This window comes from Sminthopsis crassicaudata, chromosome 3 (genome assembly GCF_048593235.1).
Source record: "Sminthopsis crassicaudata isolate SCR6 chromosome 3, ASM4859323v1, whole genome shotgun sequence".
Classification (NCBI taxonomy): domain Eukaryota; kingdom Metazoa; phylum Chordata; class Mammalia; order Dasyuromorphia; family Dasyuridae; genus Sminthopsis; species Sminthopsis crassicaudata.
The window spans coordinates 428,541,971-428,557,744 of NC_133619.1; the positions used below are offsets into that span (position 1 = coordinate 428,541,971).

At 35.8% G+C, this 15,774-nt stretch overlaps 1 protein-coding gene across 2 annotated transcripts in view; it reads left to right on the top strand.

Moving 5' to 3' along the window:
- Nucleotides 1-15,774, top strand: part of CERKL (CERK like autophagy regulator) — a 224,758-nt gene that overhangs the window by 167,161 nt on the left and 41,823 nt on the right. For both annotated transcript variants that reach the window (XM_074302962.1, XM_074302961.1), the window contains one exon: nucleotides 15,138-15,280. In XM_074302962.1, the coding sequence (XP_074159063.1) occupies nucleotides 15,138-15,280 (143 nt within the window). The remainder of the gene's footprint in view (nucleotides 1-15,137; nucleotides 15,281-15,774) is intronic.

The window sequence follows — 15,774 nt, forward strand, 5'->3', positions numbered from 1 at the left end:
TAATTAGATCAATTTTTGTTTTTGCTTGATCTAAGATGAGGATGGCTACCCCTGCTTTTTTGGCTTCATCTGAAGCATAGTAGATTCTGCTCCACCTTTTTACTTTTATTTTGAATGTATCACCCTGTTTCAGGTGTGTTTCCTGTAAACAACATATAGTAGGATCATGACTTTTAATCCAATCTTCTAACTGCTTCCTCTTTATGAGGCAGTTTGCCCCATTCACATTTATGGTTAGAAGGACTAATTCTATATTGCTTGCCATCCTATTAACCCTGCTTATGCTTTTCCCCTTTCCTTCCCTTTTACCCTCCTATCCAGTATTAAACTGTTGAACACCATTTGCTTTTCACAGCCCTCCCTTTTTAGGATCCCTCCCCCACCTTAAAGATCCTCCCCTTATTTTACCCCTTTTCCTCGAAATTACTGTATTCCCTTCCCCTTAGCTTACTCCTTCCCTTTCACTTTTCAATGAAGTGGAAGAAGTTTCACCATAAACCGAATATGTCTATTGATACACACTATGTTCATCTCCCTCCTTTCTTTCTCTCAGATATAATAGGTTACCTTTGCCTCTTCATGAGATGTAGTACCACCACTTTACACTTTTTTATGATATAATCTCCTTTCCACCTCTAGTTTCTAAGACAAATTGTACATATGTTCTTTACATATTTTTTTGACAGAAGTATAGTTTTCAAGATTTCTTTTTACCTTTTTAGAAATCTCTTGAGTTCTGTATTTGAAGATCAAACCTTTTATGTAGGTCTGGCTTTTTCATCAAAAATAGATGGAATTCATTTATTTCATTAAATGTCCATCTCCTTCCCTGGAAAACGATGCTCATTTTTGCTGGGTAAGTTATTCTTGGCTGCATACCAAGTTCCTTAGCCTTTCGGAATATCATGTTCCAGGCCCTTCGTTCTTTTAATATGGACGCTGCTAGATCCTGGGTTATCCTTATTGTGGATCCTCCATATCTGAATTTCTTTTTTCTAGCAGCTTCCAATATTTTTTTCCTTTGTCTGATGGTTCTTGAACTTGGCCACTATATTTCTTGGCGTTTTGATTTTAGGGTCCCTTTCAGTAGGTGATTGATGAATTTTTTCAATGTCTATTTTACCCTCTGTTTCCAGAATGTCTGGGCAGTTCTCTTTGATAATTTCCTCGAAAATGGTGTCCAAGCTCTTTTTTTCCTCCCATTTTTCAGGGAGTCCGATTATTCTCAAATTGTCTCTCCTGGATCTGTTTTCCATGTCTGTTGTCTTTCTGGTAAGGTACTTGACATTCTTTTCAATTGTTTCATTTCTCTGGTTTTGCTTGACTACCTCTTGGTTTCTCCTTGAGTCATTCATTTCTACTTGTTCCAGTCTAATTTTCAATGATGTATTTTCTTCACTCACTTTTTTTATATCTCTTTGTAATTGTCCAATTGAGTTTTTATCTTCTATGGAATTTTTTTCCATTTTATCCATTTTATTTTTTAGAGAGCTGTTTTCTTTTTCCAGCTCACTAATCCTGTTTTCCTTGGAGTTGTTTACCTTTTCCAGCTCACTAATCTTGTTTCTCAATGATTTGATTTCTTTATCCACTCTGTCTTTGAATGCATGGGATGACTTCTCCAGGCTCTCTTGACAAGCTTCCCTTTCCTTTTCCCATTTCTCTTCCAGCTCTCTTGTGAGAGCCTTTTTGATTTCCTCTATGAGGTTCTTTTGTATTGAGGAGCAGCTTATATCCCTCCCAGGGGATACATCTGGGGATAGTCTGTTCCTAGTCTCCTCAGCATTTGAAGTCTGCTCCCTCTCCACACAGAAGCTGTCAATGGTTAGAGCCTTTTTGAATTTTTTGTTCATTTTGTCAGAGTAGGAATCACAGAAAACAAACTGACAAGAGAAACAATTGGTCTGTTTTGCAGGGGCTGGGCCTGGATGGTATTAATGGGCTTCCTCTACAGACTGGGGGTAGGGCAGCAGAGAGCCACCAACAGAACAGCAATGACTGTACTGAGTCTGCGCTCTGAGGCTCCAAGAACGCACCAAGTCAGTCCAGGTGGGGGTTGGGGGTGGCCGGGCTCTGAGAGACGCTGGCTTTCTGGTGTTTTAATCTTCACCTCCGGTGTTTACACCCTCTCCGCTGCTCCTGGCTTGCTGCCAAGATGGAGCATCCACACTGGGGCAAAAGCCCTTTCACAGAAACGGCAGAGATCACACCCCTCCCCCTCTGGTCTGAGCTGTGTGAGCTGCCTGTCTTGCTCTGGCTGCCTGCCCTCAGTCTGTGCCCAGTCTGATTGACCCTCCCCCGAGCAAACACAGACCTTTACTGGCGACTTTCAAGGATGTCTTCTCTTGGTGATTATTTGTGGCTTTCTTTCTGGGTCAAGCATTAAGTCAGAGGCTTGTCATGAAGTAAGTTCTGAGAGAAAACGAGGAGCTCAAGCAGCTGTCTGCCTCCACGCCGCCATCTTGGCCGGAAGTCACAAATCCCCTCTCAAAGCCTCTTGAGCTTCTTTTGTAAGCTGGAGTGGTGAGTTTAAAAGTTAGCATGGTGAGTTTAAAGCACTGTCTCCCCTTTTAAATGTCATATAATAGTTGTAACTGATAGGTAGTTAAGCCCAACACTGGATGCATCTATTGGATATCTCCTATCAATTTCTGAAAGTCATTTAACTTCCCTGTTCTTAAAGAAAGTTTTTGTATTGTAAGCACCTTAGGATACACTTCATATCCTAAATACTGAAAAGAAGAATGTCTTTGAATTTTTTTCTGGAGCTATATGCAATTTGTAGTTACTTAGTGTTTCTATAGTCTTTTGTAGACATGCTTTTAATATTTGCTCCTCAGGTGCACACCCCAAGATATCATCCATACAATGTAATGACATTACTTTTGGGAATGCTTTTCTTACAGGAGTAAGAGCACAAGCCACATTCATTTGACATATAGTACAGCACTTTTTCATTCCATGTGGCAAAACTGTCCATTTATATCTTTTATGAGGCTCAGCTAAATTAATGTTGGGCTGTTAGATTCTTACTAAGTGGTAAGTCAGTACTTAGCAATTCTCTAGCTCAGGGTTCACAGTTTTAGTTCATTCCTTTAAAAGGAGTTATGAAAAGGAGTTTACACCTTTAAAAAGGAGCAAGTTCATTGGTTGAAGGAGTTCCCATAAGCCCCTGGGAGTACGCACAAGCCCATTCTCTGGGAGGATAAAAAGAGGCAACATTGAGTCTGAACAACAGTCTAGATTGGGATAAGAACAAGACTTCCCGGGAGAACTTCAGGGAAGCTCAAGGAAATTCAGATCCAGGATTCAGGAAGAGGATTCCAGATTCTACCTTTGCTCTGGCTGGAGGCTCCAGAAGCCTCCCAAGAAACCTGCTCATGGCGGAAAAGATTTTACAGAAAAGAAACCTCCTCCCAGAAAAGTATTACAATTGAGGGACTATCAGGACACTACAATTTGGTGCCCAAACGTGGGGCAAGGAATTATTCTGAGCCTTTCAGAGGAGCTAGCCCAGACTTGACATTTTGGTGCCTGAACAGGGACCGACATGATCCTGATTTTAATGGAAAAGCCTCTGATCCAGATCTCAGTGGAAAATCTCTCAGACCCAGAAATAAGTGTGAGTAACAAGGACACTTTGTTAAAGTGCTAAAGTAGAATTTCAGTGAAATGGGGCAAATTTTTAGAAAACAGCCTTCTGTTTCTGTTCAAGGAAAATGTTTAGAGAGCATTATCAAGGTTATGAAAAGCCAAGGATTGATTATAATTTTGGAGGAGATCACTGAACTTTTAAAAACTGTGCAGGCCATATGTCCTTGTTTTTCTTTGGAAAAATAATTGGATCTAAAGGAATGGAAATTAGTAGGAGAGGAATTTTGTCAACACTATAACAAAAACGGATCTAACTCAATTTCCAAAGACACACTTCAAACTTACAATATAATTCAACTGGCTTTAGGAAATTATATAAGTTATAGAATAAGGAAAAATTAGAAGGAGCAAAATGGGGAGGTGTCAACTAAACTGTGAAAAGGATGAATCAGATAACAATGGAGTTAAGTACAATTCTGAGTAACGGGAGCATTTCCCATCTCCTCCCTCAATTAACCCTTCAGGGGTGGAGCAAGAAGAAGGAGGGGAAGAGGCAATGACACAAACAGAATTACCTGTGAAACAGCCTATGACAAGATTAGAAAAAGCATTGGTTAAAGCTAAGAGAGAAGGACAGGAAATAAGTGATTTTATACATGCATATCCTGTAATTGAAGAGATTGACTCTTTAGGCCAAAAAAGGAGAAGATATACACCTTTAGATTTGAATAAAATTAAATATTTGAAAAAAGGTTGTACCCTTTATGGGGCTACATCAGCTTATGTTAAAATGTTACTAGATGGTTTGTCTTATGAAGTCCTAACCCCGAATGATTGGAAATCCAAAGCAAGGGCATTTCTAGAACCTGAACAAAACTTGCTGTGGCTTTTGGAGTTTCATGAATTATGCAGGATTCAAGTCAGAGGCAATAGGGAAACATGAGTTAACATAATTCACTTTTGAGCAATTAGCTGGTGAAGGTCAATATGGAGAGAATTCAGAACAGATTAATTATCCCATGACAGTGTATGAGCAAATTTCTAAGGCTGCAATAAAAGCTTGGGGTTCCCTCCCTGGACAGAAAGATCTGGAAGAGGCTTTCACAAAAATAGAGCAAGGTCCCAATGAACCTTTTGTAGATTTTGTGGGATGTCTGCAAACTTCTGTCAAAAGAACTATTGGAGAAAATGCAGCTACAGAAATAATGACCAGATATTTGGCTAAGGAGAATGCCAATAAGGCTTGCAAGAGAATTATATGGGTACTACACAAAGATGCTTCTTTAGAGGAGATCATAAGATGCTGTGCTACAGTGAGAACAAATACTTTTTATACCCAGACTATGATGAACATGGAAAGGCAGGGTCCCTCCTGGCAAAGGACTTCTAGAGAAACTCATAGATGTTTTCAATGTGGAAAAGTTGGACATCTGAGAGCTCAATATAGACATGGAGATAGAGTGAGGAGACAGGATGAGAGAAGACCTAAAACTCCATGTCCAAAATGTCACAAAGGCTTGCACTGGGCCTCAGAATGCAGACTGACCCAGGGAAATTAGAGGTGGAGCCCAGCTCCAAGATACCAATCAAAAGATAGGTGGGGCGTGATGGCAGCTGAGGTTATTTAGATCCTTTAGAAGGTCAGGACTCGGATGTGATCTATCAGCCAAAAAGTAATCACATGGAAGAAAAGGATTACTTGATAAGTCAGCCAAAAGGCAATCAGATTGCAGAAATGGATTACACTTGGGGAGAATACAGGCCTTTTAAATCAACGGGGCAGTGTCCAGTGCAAATAGCTTCAATGTAATTGCCAGATGATGAGATGAGATTTAGAAAGTGGTAAATAGAAGGAAATTAGATAAGTTAACTGTCTTGGAGAGAGTGTTTGCTTGTATTTTAAAAGACAGAAGGAAACAGATAGAGAAGGACACAGATGGGTGGCAACAAGCACCTGGAGAGAAACAGAAAAAGAGAAAAACCTCACAACAAAGAAGATCTAAGAAATATCTGACACTGAAAGAGCATGGCTGATAAGAAGACTGTTAAAGAACTTTAAAACTTGCAGGAATTATTGTATTTCTTGCACATGAACTAATGGACAGTGGACTTATTGACATGTATAAATTTTCAATTTATGATTATTTGATCATGTTATTTGTTACATCACTTCTAGCATGTGTTATGTTACTATATATTTATGTAATTTATGTAATTATGACCTCCCATATTGATGGATTTATGTTTCAAGGTCATGACCACTCTATGTTCTAAATCAAAAGAAAGGGGGAGATGTTAGGGTCTTACTAAGTGGCAAGTCGGTACATGGCAATTCTCTTGCCAAGTACCGACTTACCACTTAGTAAGAACCTAACATTAGGCACTGAAAAGGCAAATCTTTTCATATCCTCCTAATCTAGAGGGATAGAAATAACCCTTAATGTCTATAAACCAAAGAGGCCATTTCCTAGGCAATTGAGTAGGAGATAGAAGTCCAGGCTGAAAAGTTCCCATAGTTTCCATCTGTTCATTTATTTTCTTAAATCAGTTTACATCCTCTATTTTTTAGATTTCTTTATTACAACAAATACTGGGGAATTCCAAGGACTTAGAGAAGATTGTAAATGTCCTTGTTCAAGTTGCTTTTGTACCATATCTAATAAGGCCTGGATTTTATCACTTGTTAAGAGCCACTGTTCTACCCACACTGATTTATCAGTTTTCCATTGGATAGGAACAGGTGAAAGTGCAGGCAGGCCTTCAATAGCAGCCTGCCTAAAAAACTGAAGTACTAATTTTTAATCCTAATTGTTGTAAAATGTCTCTTCCCCACAGATTTATGGGGATTTTTCAACACAAAAGGAGTAAAAACTCTTGTTTCACCTTCAAAAGTCCATCTCAATAGGATAGCACTAACTTCAGCTGCTATTGATCCTCCTACACCAGACATATGGGTGTCTGTCTTAATCTTTGGCCAATGATTGAGCCAATTAGCACCTCTAATGACTGTATGATCTACACCTGTGTCTACTAACCCTTCCAGTGGCATGTCATTTACATAGATAGTGAGCATAGGTTGGTCATCTGTAACAGCTGCATTCTTGGAATTCTTGGATTCTCTTGTTGGGAGTCAAAATCTGTGTAAATATCACCAGATTGCCTATTAGGACTCTGTATCACTAAACCTGATGCTATTTATTACTTCTCCTGGTTGATGTCACACATTGTCTTCATGAACTAGTGACTAGGATATTAGCTACAAATCCCCCAGTTTCCAATATCAGTGTATGGATAGACATTCTTTTGTAAGCACTCTCATGAGGTGAAATGGTCAAGCCTACTGTGCCTGGAGTCAAAGGATCCATAGGCCATACAGGGACAGATTTTACCCCTCCAGGGGATATCTCAGTAGTCCCAGATGCATACAACTCTGTTCTTCCCAGTTAAAATATCTTTCTCAAATCAAGTTGCTTCTCAGCCAATTGATCACATTGGAGTACTGAACTTCTAAAGATTCTCTGGGTGTAACATCGGTTGTCATCATGCTCCAAGTGTTTTTTGCCTGGGACCCTGCAGCTAGGCCCCCCTTCCCATATTACTGAGTCAATCAACATTCTGATGCCCAATGAAAGCCTCTGTTGCATTTTGGACATGGGGTTTTTGGTCTTGTTTTCCCACCCCGTCTTCTCTGCCAATCCTGAGCTTCCAGATGCCCTTCTTTACCATGTTGAAAGAATTGAAGAGTATCTCTGGAAGATTTTTGCCTGTCTTCCCATGTTCCAATCTTGAAATGTCTGCTTCATATCTTTGGTATAAAAGGTATTTGTGCCCACTGTGGCACAGCGTCTTATAATCTCCTCTAAAGGAGCATCCTTGTGTAGTTCTAGTATACTTTTTCTACAAGCTTCATAGCATTGTCTCTAGCAAGTTGTCTTATAATTTCTGTTGTTACATTTTCACCAATAGTTCATATGACAGCTGTCTTCAGAGGTCCTACAAATTCAGCAAAGGGTTTATTTTGACTTTGCACTATTTTCATGAAGGCTTTCTGCTGCTATTCAAGCATGGGACACCCTCCCCAGAAGAAAAGATAAAGGGGAAACCACAAGAAGTTTTGTCCAGGGTCTAAACATGTCCTTGCTATAGATTTCCAATCACTAGGGATTAAAATTTCATAAGCCAAATTCTCTAATACCATCTTAACATGAGATGATGTAGACCAATAAAAAGTGCAAGCCTTTTTCAAATCTTTGACAATTTGCATATTAAAAGGAGTATATCTTCTTCTTTCTTGACTTGAAGAGTCGAACTCTTCAATCACAAGGTATGCTTCTATTCTCAAGTCAGATGTATCCTGTCCTTCCTCTTTAGCTTTAACTAATGCCTTTTGGAATTGTGTCAAAAGGGGTTGACAATGCTGCTGCATGAGTGGTGCTGATAGTGTCACTGCTCCTCCCACTGCTCCTCCTCCATCCACCCACTAAGGCGAAATTAAGGGGGGAGCATCATGAGATGGGGAATGCCATAATGGTTCCTGATGAGAAACACCACACTCCTTAGTTTCATCAGCACTGTACTTAACTCTTTCTTGTCCAAATCTTCATGCCTTGAAACATCTTAGTTTATTTAGCATCATCAGATTTTTTTGGAGATACATATATGAAACATTGAGGATTCATCATTCATTCCAATCCTGGATTAAAGTACTTCATCAGTCCTTTTGTCATGAGGCACAGAATGCCTAGCCTATATTACTTCAAAACAATAAAAACCTCAAGACTACACTGATATACCTTCTCCTAAATTCTGCTTATCTATTGACAATTGTGTAACTGAATAGCATGTAAAGGTTCCTCCATGTTGTCAGAGCATATTTTTCAATTGGATGAAACCAATCTCCTGTACAAAGGCACCTATTTGAGAGTCAAAATTTTTCAACAGCTGACATGGAATATGTTTTTCATTGTATTATTGTTGTTCAGTCACAAAAAAGAGAAGTGATCTTAGCCAAATTCATCAGACTATTAGTGTTAAAAGAAAAGCATGCAAGTTCTTCAGAGGGATCATAGCATTGACTGCTGATCTACTTGGATAATCAAGATGATCTATAATCACCCACTCCATAGACCAAACCCTGGACACTTATTGGCATTAAACAACCAGCTTTATACTAGATAAGAAAAAGTAAATTATTTCCATAAATTGTGTTTAAGGCAATACCATATGATGTGATCTTAATGAATAAATGGATGTGGTATTTATTAAAATACTATTATATACAAAATTCTGGGGATATAAGTAGAAAAGTAAAACCATTTCTCTTATCAGTGGCTCACATTCTCACATTTCTGAATGTATTACATATACTAAAGCAACTTAGCAATTGGATTATGTTTACAAAAGTAATGTGACTAACATGTTACTTTTTACTAAGCACAATTAGTTTATAATTGAAACCTTTCCTGACAAACAAGCAAATCTAGACTCATTGCTAATGCTCTTAGGGGCTTCAGGTTGTGTATTGCATCTTATCTGTGAAGTATTAATAAAAAGCAGTTTTAAAAAAGACCAAATTATCACTCTTATTTTATGATGGTAGTTTACAACTTAACATATGGAAATACATACTTTTTAATCTTTTTAAATGATTTTTAAAAAACAAGTCTTTATAAAATAATTTGCTTAAGGTTTTCTCCCTAATATTCTTTATGATTTTAACCAGACAGAATGACTAATCCAGACATTATCTCACTAATATTTACAACTGAACTCTGTATATTAGCTATGACAAATGTACTAACTACTAAAGTTAGCAAAATTTCCACTTGTTTTTTTTTTAACCTAAAAACAGAAGCTGAAAAATTTATTAATGAAATTCTTAGGACTATGAAGGTGGTGAGGAGTAATCACAATTTCTTTTTCAGAAGAAAACATAAATAGCAATGTTTTTAACAAACTCTTATTGCTCTTTAAAGAAAGGAAATAGACATTAGGTCTCAGCAGTATGTTTCTAGACAAAAACATTCTGGTTTATGTCCACAGCAGGGGTAATTTTAATTATCTTCCCTGAAAACAGTGAAAAAGTACCTATTTGTAAATGGCTGCTAGCACTAAAGTTTTATACTATGGCATAGCATTCAAATATCTGAGTGATTAAAGCAAGCTCTTTTTGAATTAATTCTTCCTTTGCTGGTGATTTATCAGTGTTATACAATGTTCAATAGTGAGCAAAATACTTAAATTTCCTTAAGTTAAATTCCCGACATTTGTGCAAGGACAGTGGAAATAATGTTGATGACTAGTCATTATTGGCACAGCTCAAGTAGATTCCTCATTAACTTTCTCATTAACTTTTTTCTTCCACAATAGCGTTGTTAGTAAAAGAAAATTTAAAAAAAAATTTTTTTTTTTTTTGGTTTGGATCTACCCATATAGAAAATCCCTCTCTTTAAACTTATTTGCAATTTATAATCTTAGAGTGTTGTGTGATCAAGGACTTCCTCAAAGTTACCTAATTAACATATATTAGAGATCTCCCTGACTCCCTGATATTGTGTCTCTCTAGATACTAAAGTACATCCTTATCTCAGCAAACCTAGATTGACTAGTGCATGAGTTAAAGGGATATAGTATCATAATATTGTATTTTTCCTATGAAATCACACATAGACATGGGTCTAAATCATAAGTTAGAAATTACATTTCAATTCAAATTTGTTATACTTTATATTATCAGTCACCTAATATCTAAGGTAAATATTTCTTTGAATGGCTCATATCTCCTACCCCCAAAGACCATTCGAGATTGGAATGGTTTTAGGAATTCTTCGTGTAAGTCTCTAAAATGCAAAAAATGTTTCATATATTATTTTGCCTTCAGTGACTAGCATAGTATATGAAATCCTGTAGGTGCTGAATAATTGCATAATAGTAGGTGCTTAATAAATGTTTGTTAGTGGATGTAATGAAATCCTTTTGTATTTGATCTTAGTCCTTTAGAAACTATTGCTGCAGCATGATTTATGTATAATTGAAATGATGGTTTTGGGAAAACTCTTTTTAACCTCTGTGAAAATATCCTATTTTTGGTGAAGCCATGCTGCCTCACCACTTCCTTTTCTGGATATACTGACACTTTTAATGACCTATTCTAGAATTTTCCTGGGAATTAAAGTTAAGCTCTATAGCTTCTATATTCTATATTCTGTTCTTTAATCATTTTTTATCCTTATTTAAAATTTTTTTTATTAATTTTATATTTTTTACAGTACATATGCATAGGTAATTTTTTTTACAACATTGTCCCTTGTAACTCCCTTCTGTTCTGAATTTTTCTCCTCCTTCCCTCCACCCCCTCCCCTAGATAGCAGGCATTCCCATACATATTAAATATGGTATAGTATATCCTAGGTACAATATATATGTGCAGAATTAAATTTTGTTGTTGTTGTTGTTGTTGCAAAGGAAGAATTGGATTCAGAAGGTAAAAATAACCTGGGGAGAAAAAGAAAAAATGCTAACAGTTTACAATCATTTCCCAGTGTTCTTTTTCTGGGTGTAGCTGATTCTGTCCACCATTGATCAATTGGAATTGGATTAGCTCTTCTCTATGTTGAAGATATCTACTTCCATCAGAATACATCCTCATACAGTATCATTGTTGAAGTGTATAATAATCCCCTAGTTCTACTCATTTCACTCAGCATCAGTTGATATAAGTCTCTCCAAGCTCTCTGTATTCCTCCTGCTGGTCATTTCTTACAGAACAATAATATTCCATAACATTCATATACCATTATTTACCCAACCATTCTCCAATTGATGGACATCCATTCATTTTCCAGTTTCTAGCCACTATAAAAAGGGCTGCCACAAACATTTTGGCACATACAGGTCCCTTTCACTTCTTTAGTATTTCCTTGGGATATAAGCCCACTAGTAGCACTGCTGGGTCAAAGGGTATGCACATTTTGATAACTTTTTGGGCATAATTCCAGATTGCTCTCCAGAATGGTTGGATTCTTTTACAACTCCACCAACAATGCATCAGTGTCCCAGTTTTCTCACATCCCCTCAACATTCATCATTATTAGTTCCTGTCATCTTAGCCAATCTGACAGGTGTGTAATGATATCTCAGAGTTAATTTGCATTTCTCTGATCAATAGTGATTTGGAACACTTTTTCATATGAGTGGAAATAGTTTTAATTTCATCATCTGACAATTGTTTGTTCATATCCTTTGACCATTTATCAATTGGAGAATGGTTTGATTTATAAGAAATTAAAGTCAATTCTCTGTATATTTTGGAGATTAGGCCTTTATCAGGACCTTTAACTGTAAAAATGTTTTCCCAATTTGTTACTTTCCTTCTAATCTTGTTTGCATTAGTTTTGTTTGTACACAAGCTTTTTAATTTGATGTAATCAAAATTTTCTATTTTGTGATCAATAATGATCTCTAGTTCTCCTTTAGTCACAAATTCCTTCCTCCTCCACAAGTCTGAGAGGTAAACTATCCTATGTTCCTCTAATTTATTTATGATCTCATTCTTTATGCCTAAATCATGGACCCATTTTGATCTTATCTTAGTATGTGGTGTTAAGTGTGGCTCCATGCCTAGTTTCTGCCATACTAATTTCCAATTTTCCCAGCAGTTTTTGTCAAATAATGAATTCTTATCCCATAAGTTGGGATCTTTGGGTTTGTCAAACACTAGATTGCTATTTTTATTCACTGTCTTTCCCTGTGAACCTAACATATTCCACTGATCAACTACTCTATTTCTTAGCCAATATCAAGTGGTTTTGGTGACTGCTGCTTTATAATATAGTTCTAGATCAGGTATAGCTAGACCACCTTCATTTAAATTTTTTTTCATTACTTCCCTTGAATTTCTCGACCTTTTGTTTTCCCATATGAATTTTGTTGTTACTTTTTCTCGGTCATTAAAATAGTTTCTTGGGAGTCTGATTGGTATAGCACTAAATAAATAGATTAGTTTAGGGAGTATTGTCATCTTGATTATATTTGCTCAGCCTATCCAAGAGCACTTAATGTCTTTCCAATTATTTAAACCTGACTTTATTTTTGTGGCAAGTATTTTGTAATTTTGCTCATATAATTCCTGACTCTCCTTTGATAGATATATTCCCAAATATTTTATACTATCAACAGTTATTTTGAACGGAATTTCTCTTTGTATCTCTTGCTGTTGGATTTTTTTTTTTTTTTTGCGATGTATAAAAATGCTGAGGATTTATGTGGATTTATTTTGTATCCTGCAACTTTGCTAAAGTTCTGAATTATTTCTAATAGCTTTTTAGCATAGTCTTTGAGGTTCTCTAAGTATACCATAATATTCTTTAATCATTTTTGCCAATTAAACCATTTCAGTAAATTTTCTCTCTAATTCTCTGAAATAATTTCTATTTCAAAGTTCAACTATCACATTCACTGCTTCTTTTGCTACCTGAGAATTTAGCTTATATGAATTCTATACTGTGACAGAGCCAAATTATTATAGAGCCAAATTATTATAGGAATTTGGTTACTCTCTCTTATTCTTAAAGATGAAGAAGATGAGAAGATTACAATTCACTATGCTTTAAGGAAGTCAATTAATCCTCATTGTAAATAGTAAATTTCCTGGTTAATCTGTTGGTACAAGATTACATTCTAAGGATCACTCACATATTGATTACCAAAGACCCACAATTAGACTCATTGCTCAATATATAGTGTGTGAATAAAGAATTTCTGTTCTGTCTTGAGTTAGAGAGCAAGGACTCAGCTAAGAGAGGACATATAAAACTGAACAAAAGAAAAAGGGACAAATCAACCACAGTTTAAGAGAATTCTCTCAGAATTTGGGTGGAAAACTCCAAATTGGAGAAAGTGTGGTTGTGGACAAACAGATCTCAATCCTTAGAGTTTTTAACCAATCTCTAGTGATTTACAGGAAAGCCTAGTGACAAAACAAGCTAAACTATAATCTGAATAGGTAAGGAAAAGCTGGGAATGGGGAGCCAGGATAGACAAGGCACTACTCAATCTATATAGCTTTATTTTTTTTGTAACCTTATAACATGTAATTTAGATCAATAATGGAATAATAATGGAATAATGGAAGTATGGAATATACTTTTAGAATCCATATTTTTCTAAGATTATGTTCTTTCTAAACTACTTAGTGAATATTTTAGTAAATATTATCATTAGATCTACTTTACAACTATTTCCCTGTACTTATATTTTCAAACATTCAAAAAATTGTCTCCTAACTCATGTTAAAGGGTAGACATACTAATAAAAAGGTATAATTTAAAAACAATGTTAGAGAGAGGTAGCTGGAATTTGGTTTCAGATACAACATTCACATACTAATGATAATCAGAAGTACTTTATTTTTATTTTTTTAATTCTAGTTTTTATTTACCAGATATATGCATGGGTAAATTTACAGTATTGACGATTGCCAAACCTTTTGTTCCAATTTTTCCCCTTCTTCCCCGCCCCCCCCATGGCAGGTTGACCAATACATGTTAAATATGTTAAAGTATAAATTAAGTACAATACATGTATATTTGTCCAAACATTTGTTTTGCTGTACAAAAAGAATAGGACTTTGAGATGGTGTACAATTAGCCTCTGAAGGAAATAAAAAATTCAGGTGGACAAAATAGAGGGATTGGGAATTCTATGTAGTGGTTCATATTCATCTCCCAGAGTTCTTTCGCTGGGTGTAGCTGATTCAATTCATTACTGTTCTTTTGGAACTGATTTGGTTCATCTCATTGTTGGAGAGGGTCACGTCCATCCGAATTGATCATCATACAGTGTTGTTGTTGAAGTATATAATGATCTCCTGGTCCTGCTCATTTCACTCAGCATCAGTTCATGTAAGTCTCTCCAGGCCTTTCTGAAATCATCCTGTTGGTCATTTCTTACAGAACAATGATATTCCATAATATTTATATACCACAATTTATTCAGCCATTCTCCAATTGAGGGGCATCTATGTAGTTTCCAGTTTATGGCCACTACAAAGAGGGCTGCCATAAACATTCTTGCACCCTAACTAACCATTTCCCTTCTTTAAGATCTCTTTGGGATATAAACCCAGTAGTAACACATCAGCAGTACTTTAATCCCAAACTTCTTTGTACATACTTTTACTGACTATTGAGTTCTCAATGATTTTTTAAAAATCAGCAGAGTTTTATTTGGTTGGTGGGTGTTATTTGAACATATTGTTGATAACAGTTTATTAATAAGAGAATTATATGCTGTTGACCATTAATAGAACAAAAGATAATTCAAACATGTTAACATTTTAAAATTTGTCATGCTTATTAGCCAGTTTGTTATACTTCAATTATTTAGTGCTAGCTAATTATTTTGTTTATTCTCTATTCATGTACATGCTAAATTTGCATGTACAAGGAAAAATTTTCTAAACATTTTGAAACCTGAATTTTATGACTATTCACCAAATATTTAGATATTCTCTTTTTCTTCTGAATTGTTCCTTTTTAATATAGGATTATCTGTGTTGGTGGTGATGGATCTGCAAGTGAAGTGGCTCAAGGTTTACTTCTTAGAGCCCAGATGGATGCTGGGATAGACACAAATTATATCCTGACACCTGTCAGAACTTCACTTCCTCTTGGGATAATACCAGCAGGTAAGAATAGTGACAGCAGACTCACTGAGTTATGCAATTTTGTGAAATTAATCTGTTATGCTATACAATTTAGGCAGCCCAGATTATCTCTTAAATAAATAAGCAAGGGTTGATATTGACTGAATATTGACTTCTATCTTAAAAACCTATATTCCTTAATTCTTTACACTTCCACATACACATACATATGCAGAGGTAATTTTCTAAAAATATTAAAATATCAAAAATTTAGTTCATCACTGGATAGAAAAATATATTATATTCAACCAACATTTATTTTATTATCACTCAATCCCTTACTGTTGGTTCAAAGATATTTTTAGACTTTTAAGTGTAATCCATTCAAAGATGCTTAAAGACTATTTGAGATAAAATCTTCCCAAGACTCTTTAAAATTGTAAGAACCATTAAGTTGCATTGTGAAACCTACAAAAATAATAATTTTTAAAATTTTATATTCCCATGTACCAATCTCCTATAAATTTCCAATCTGA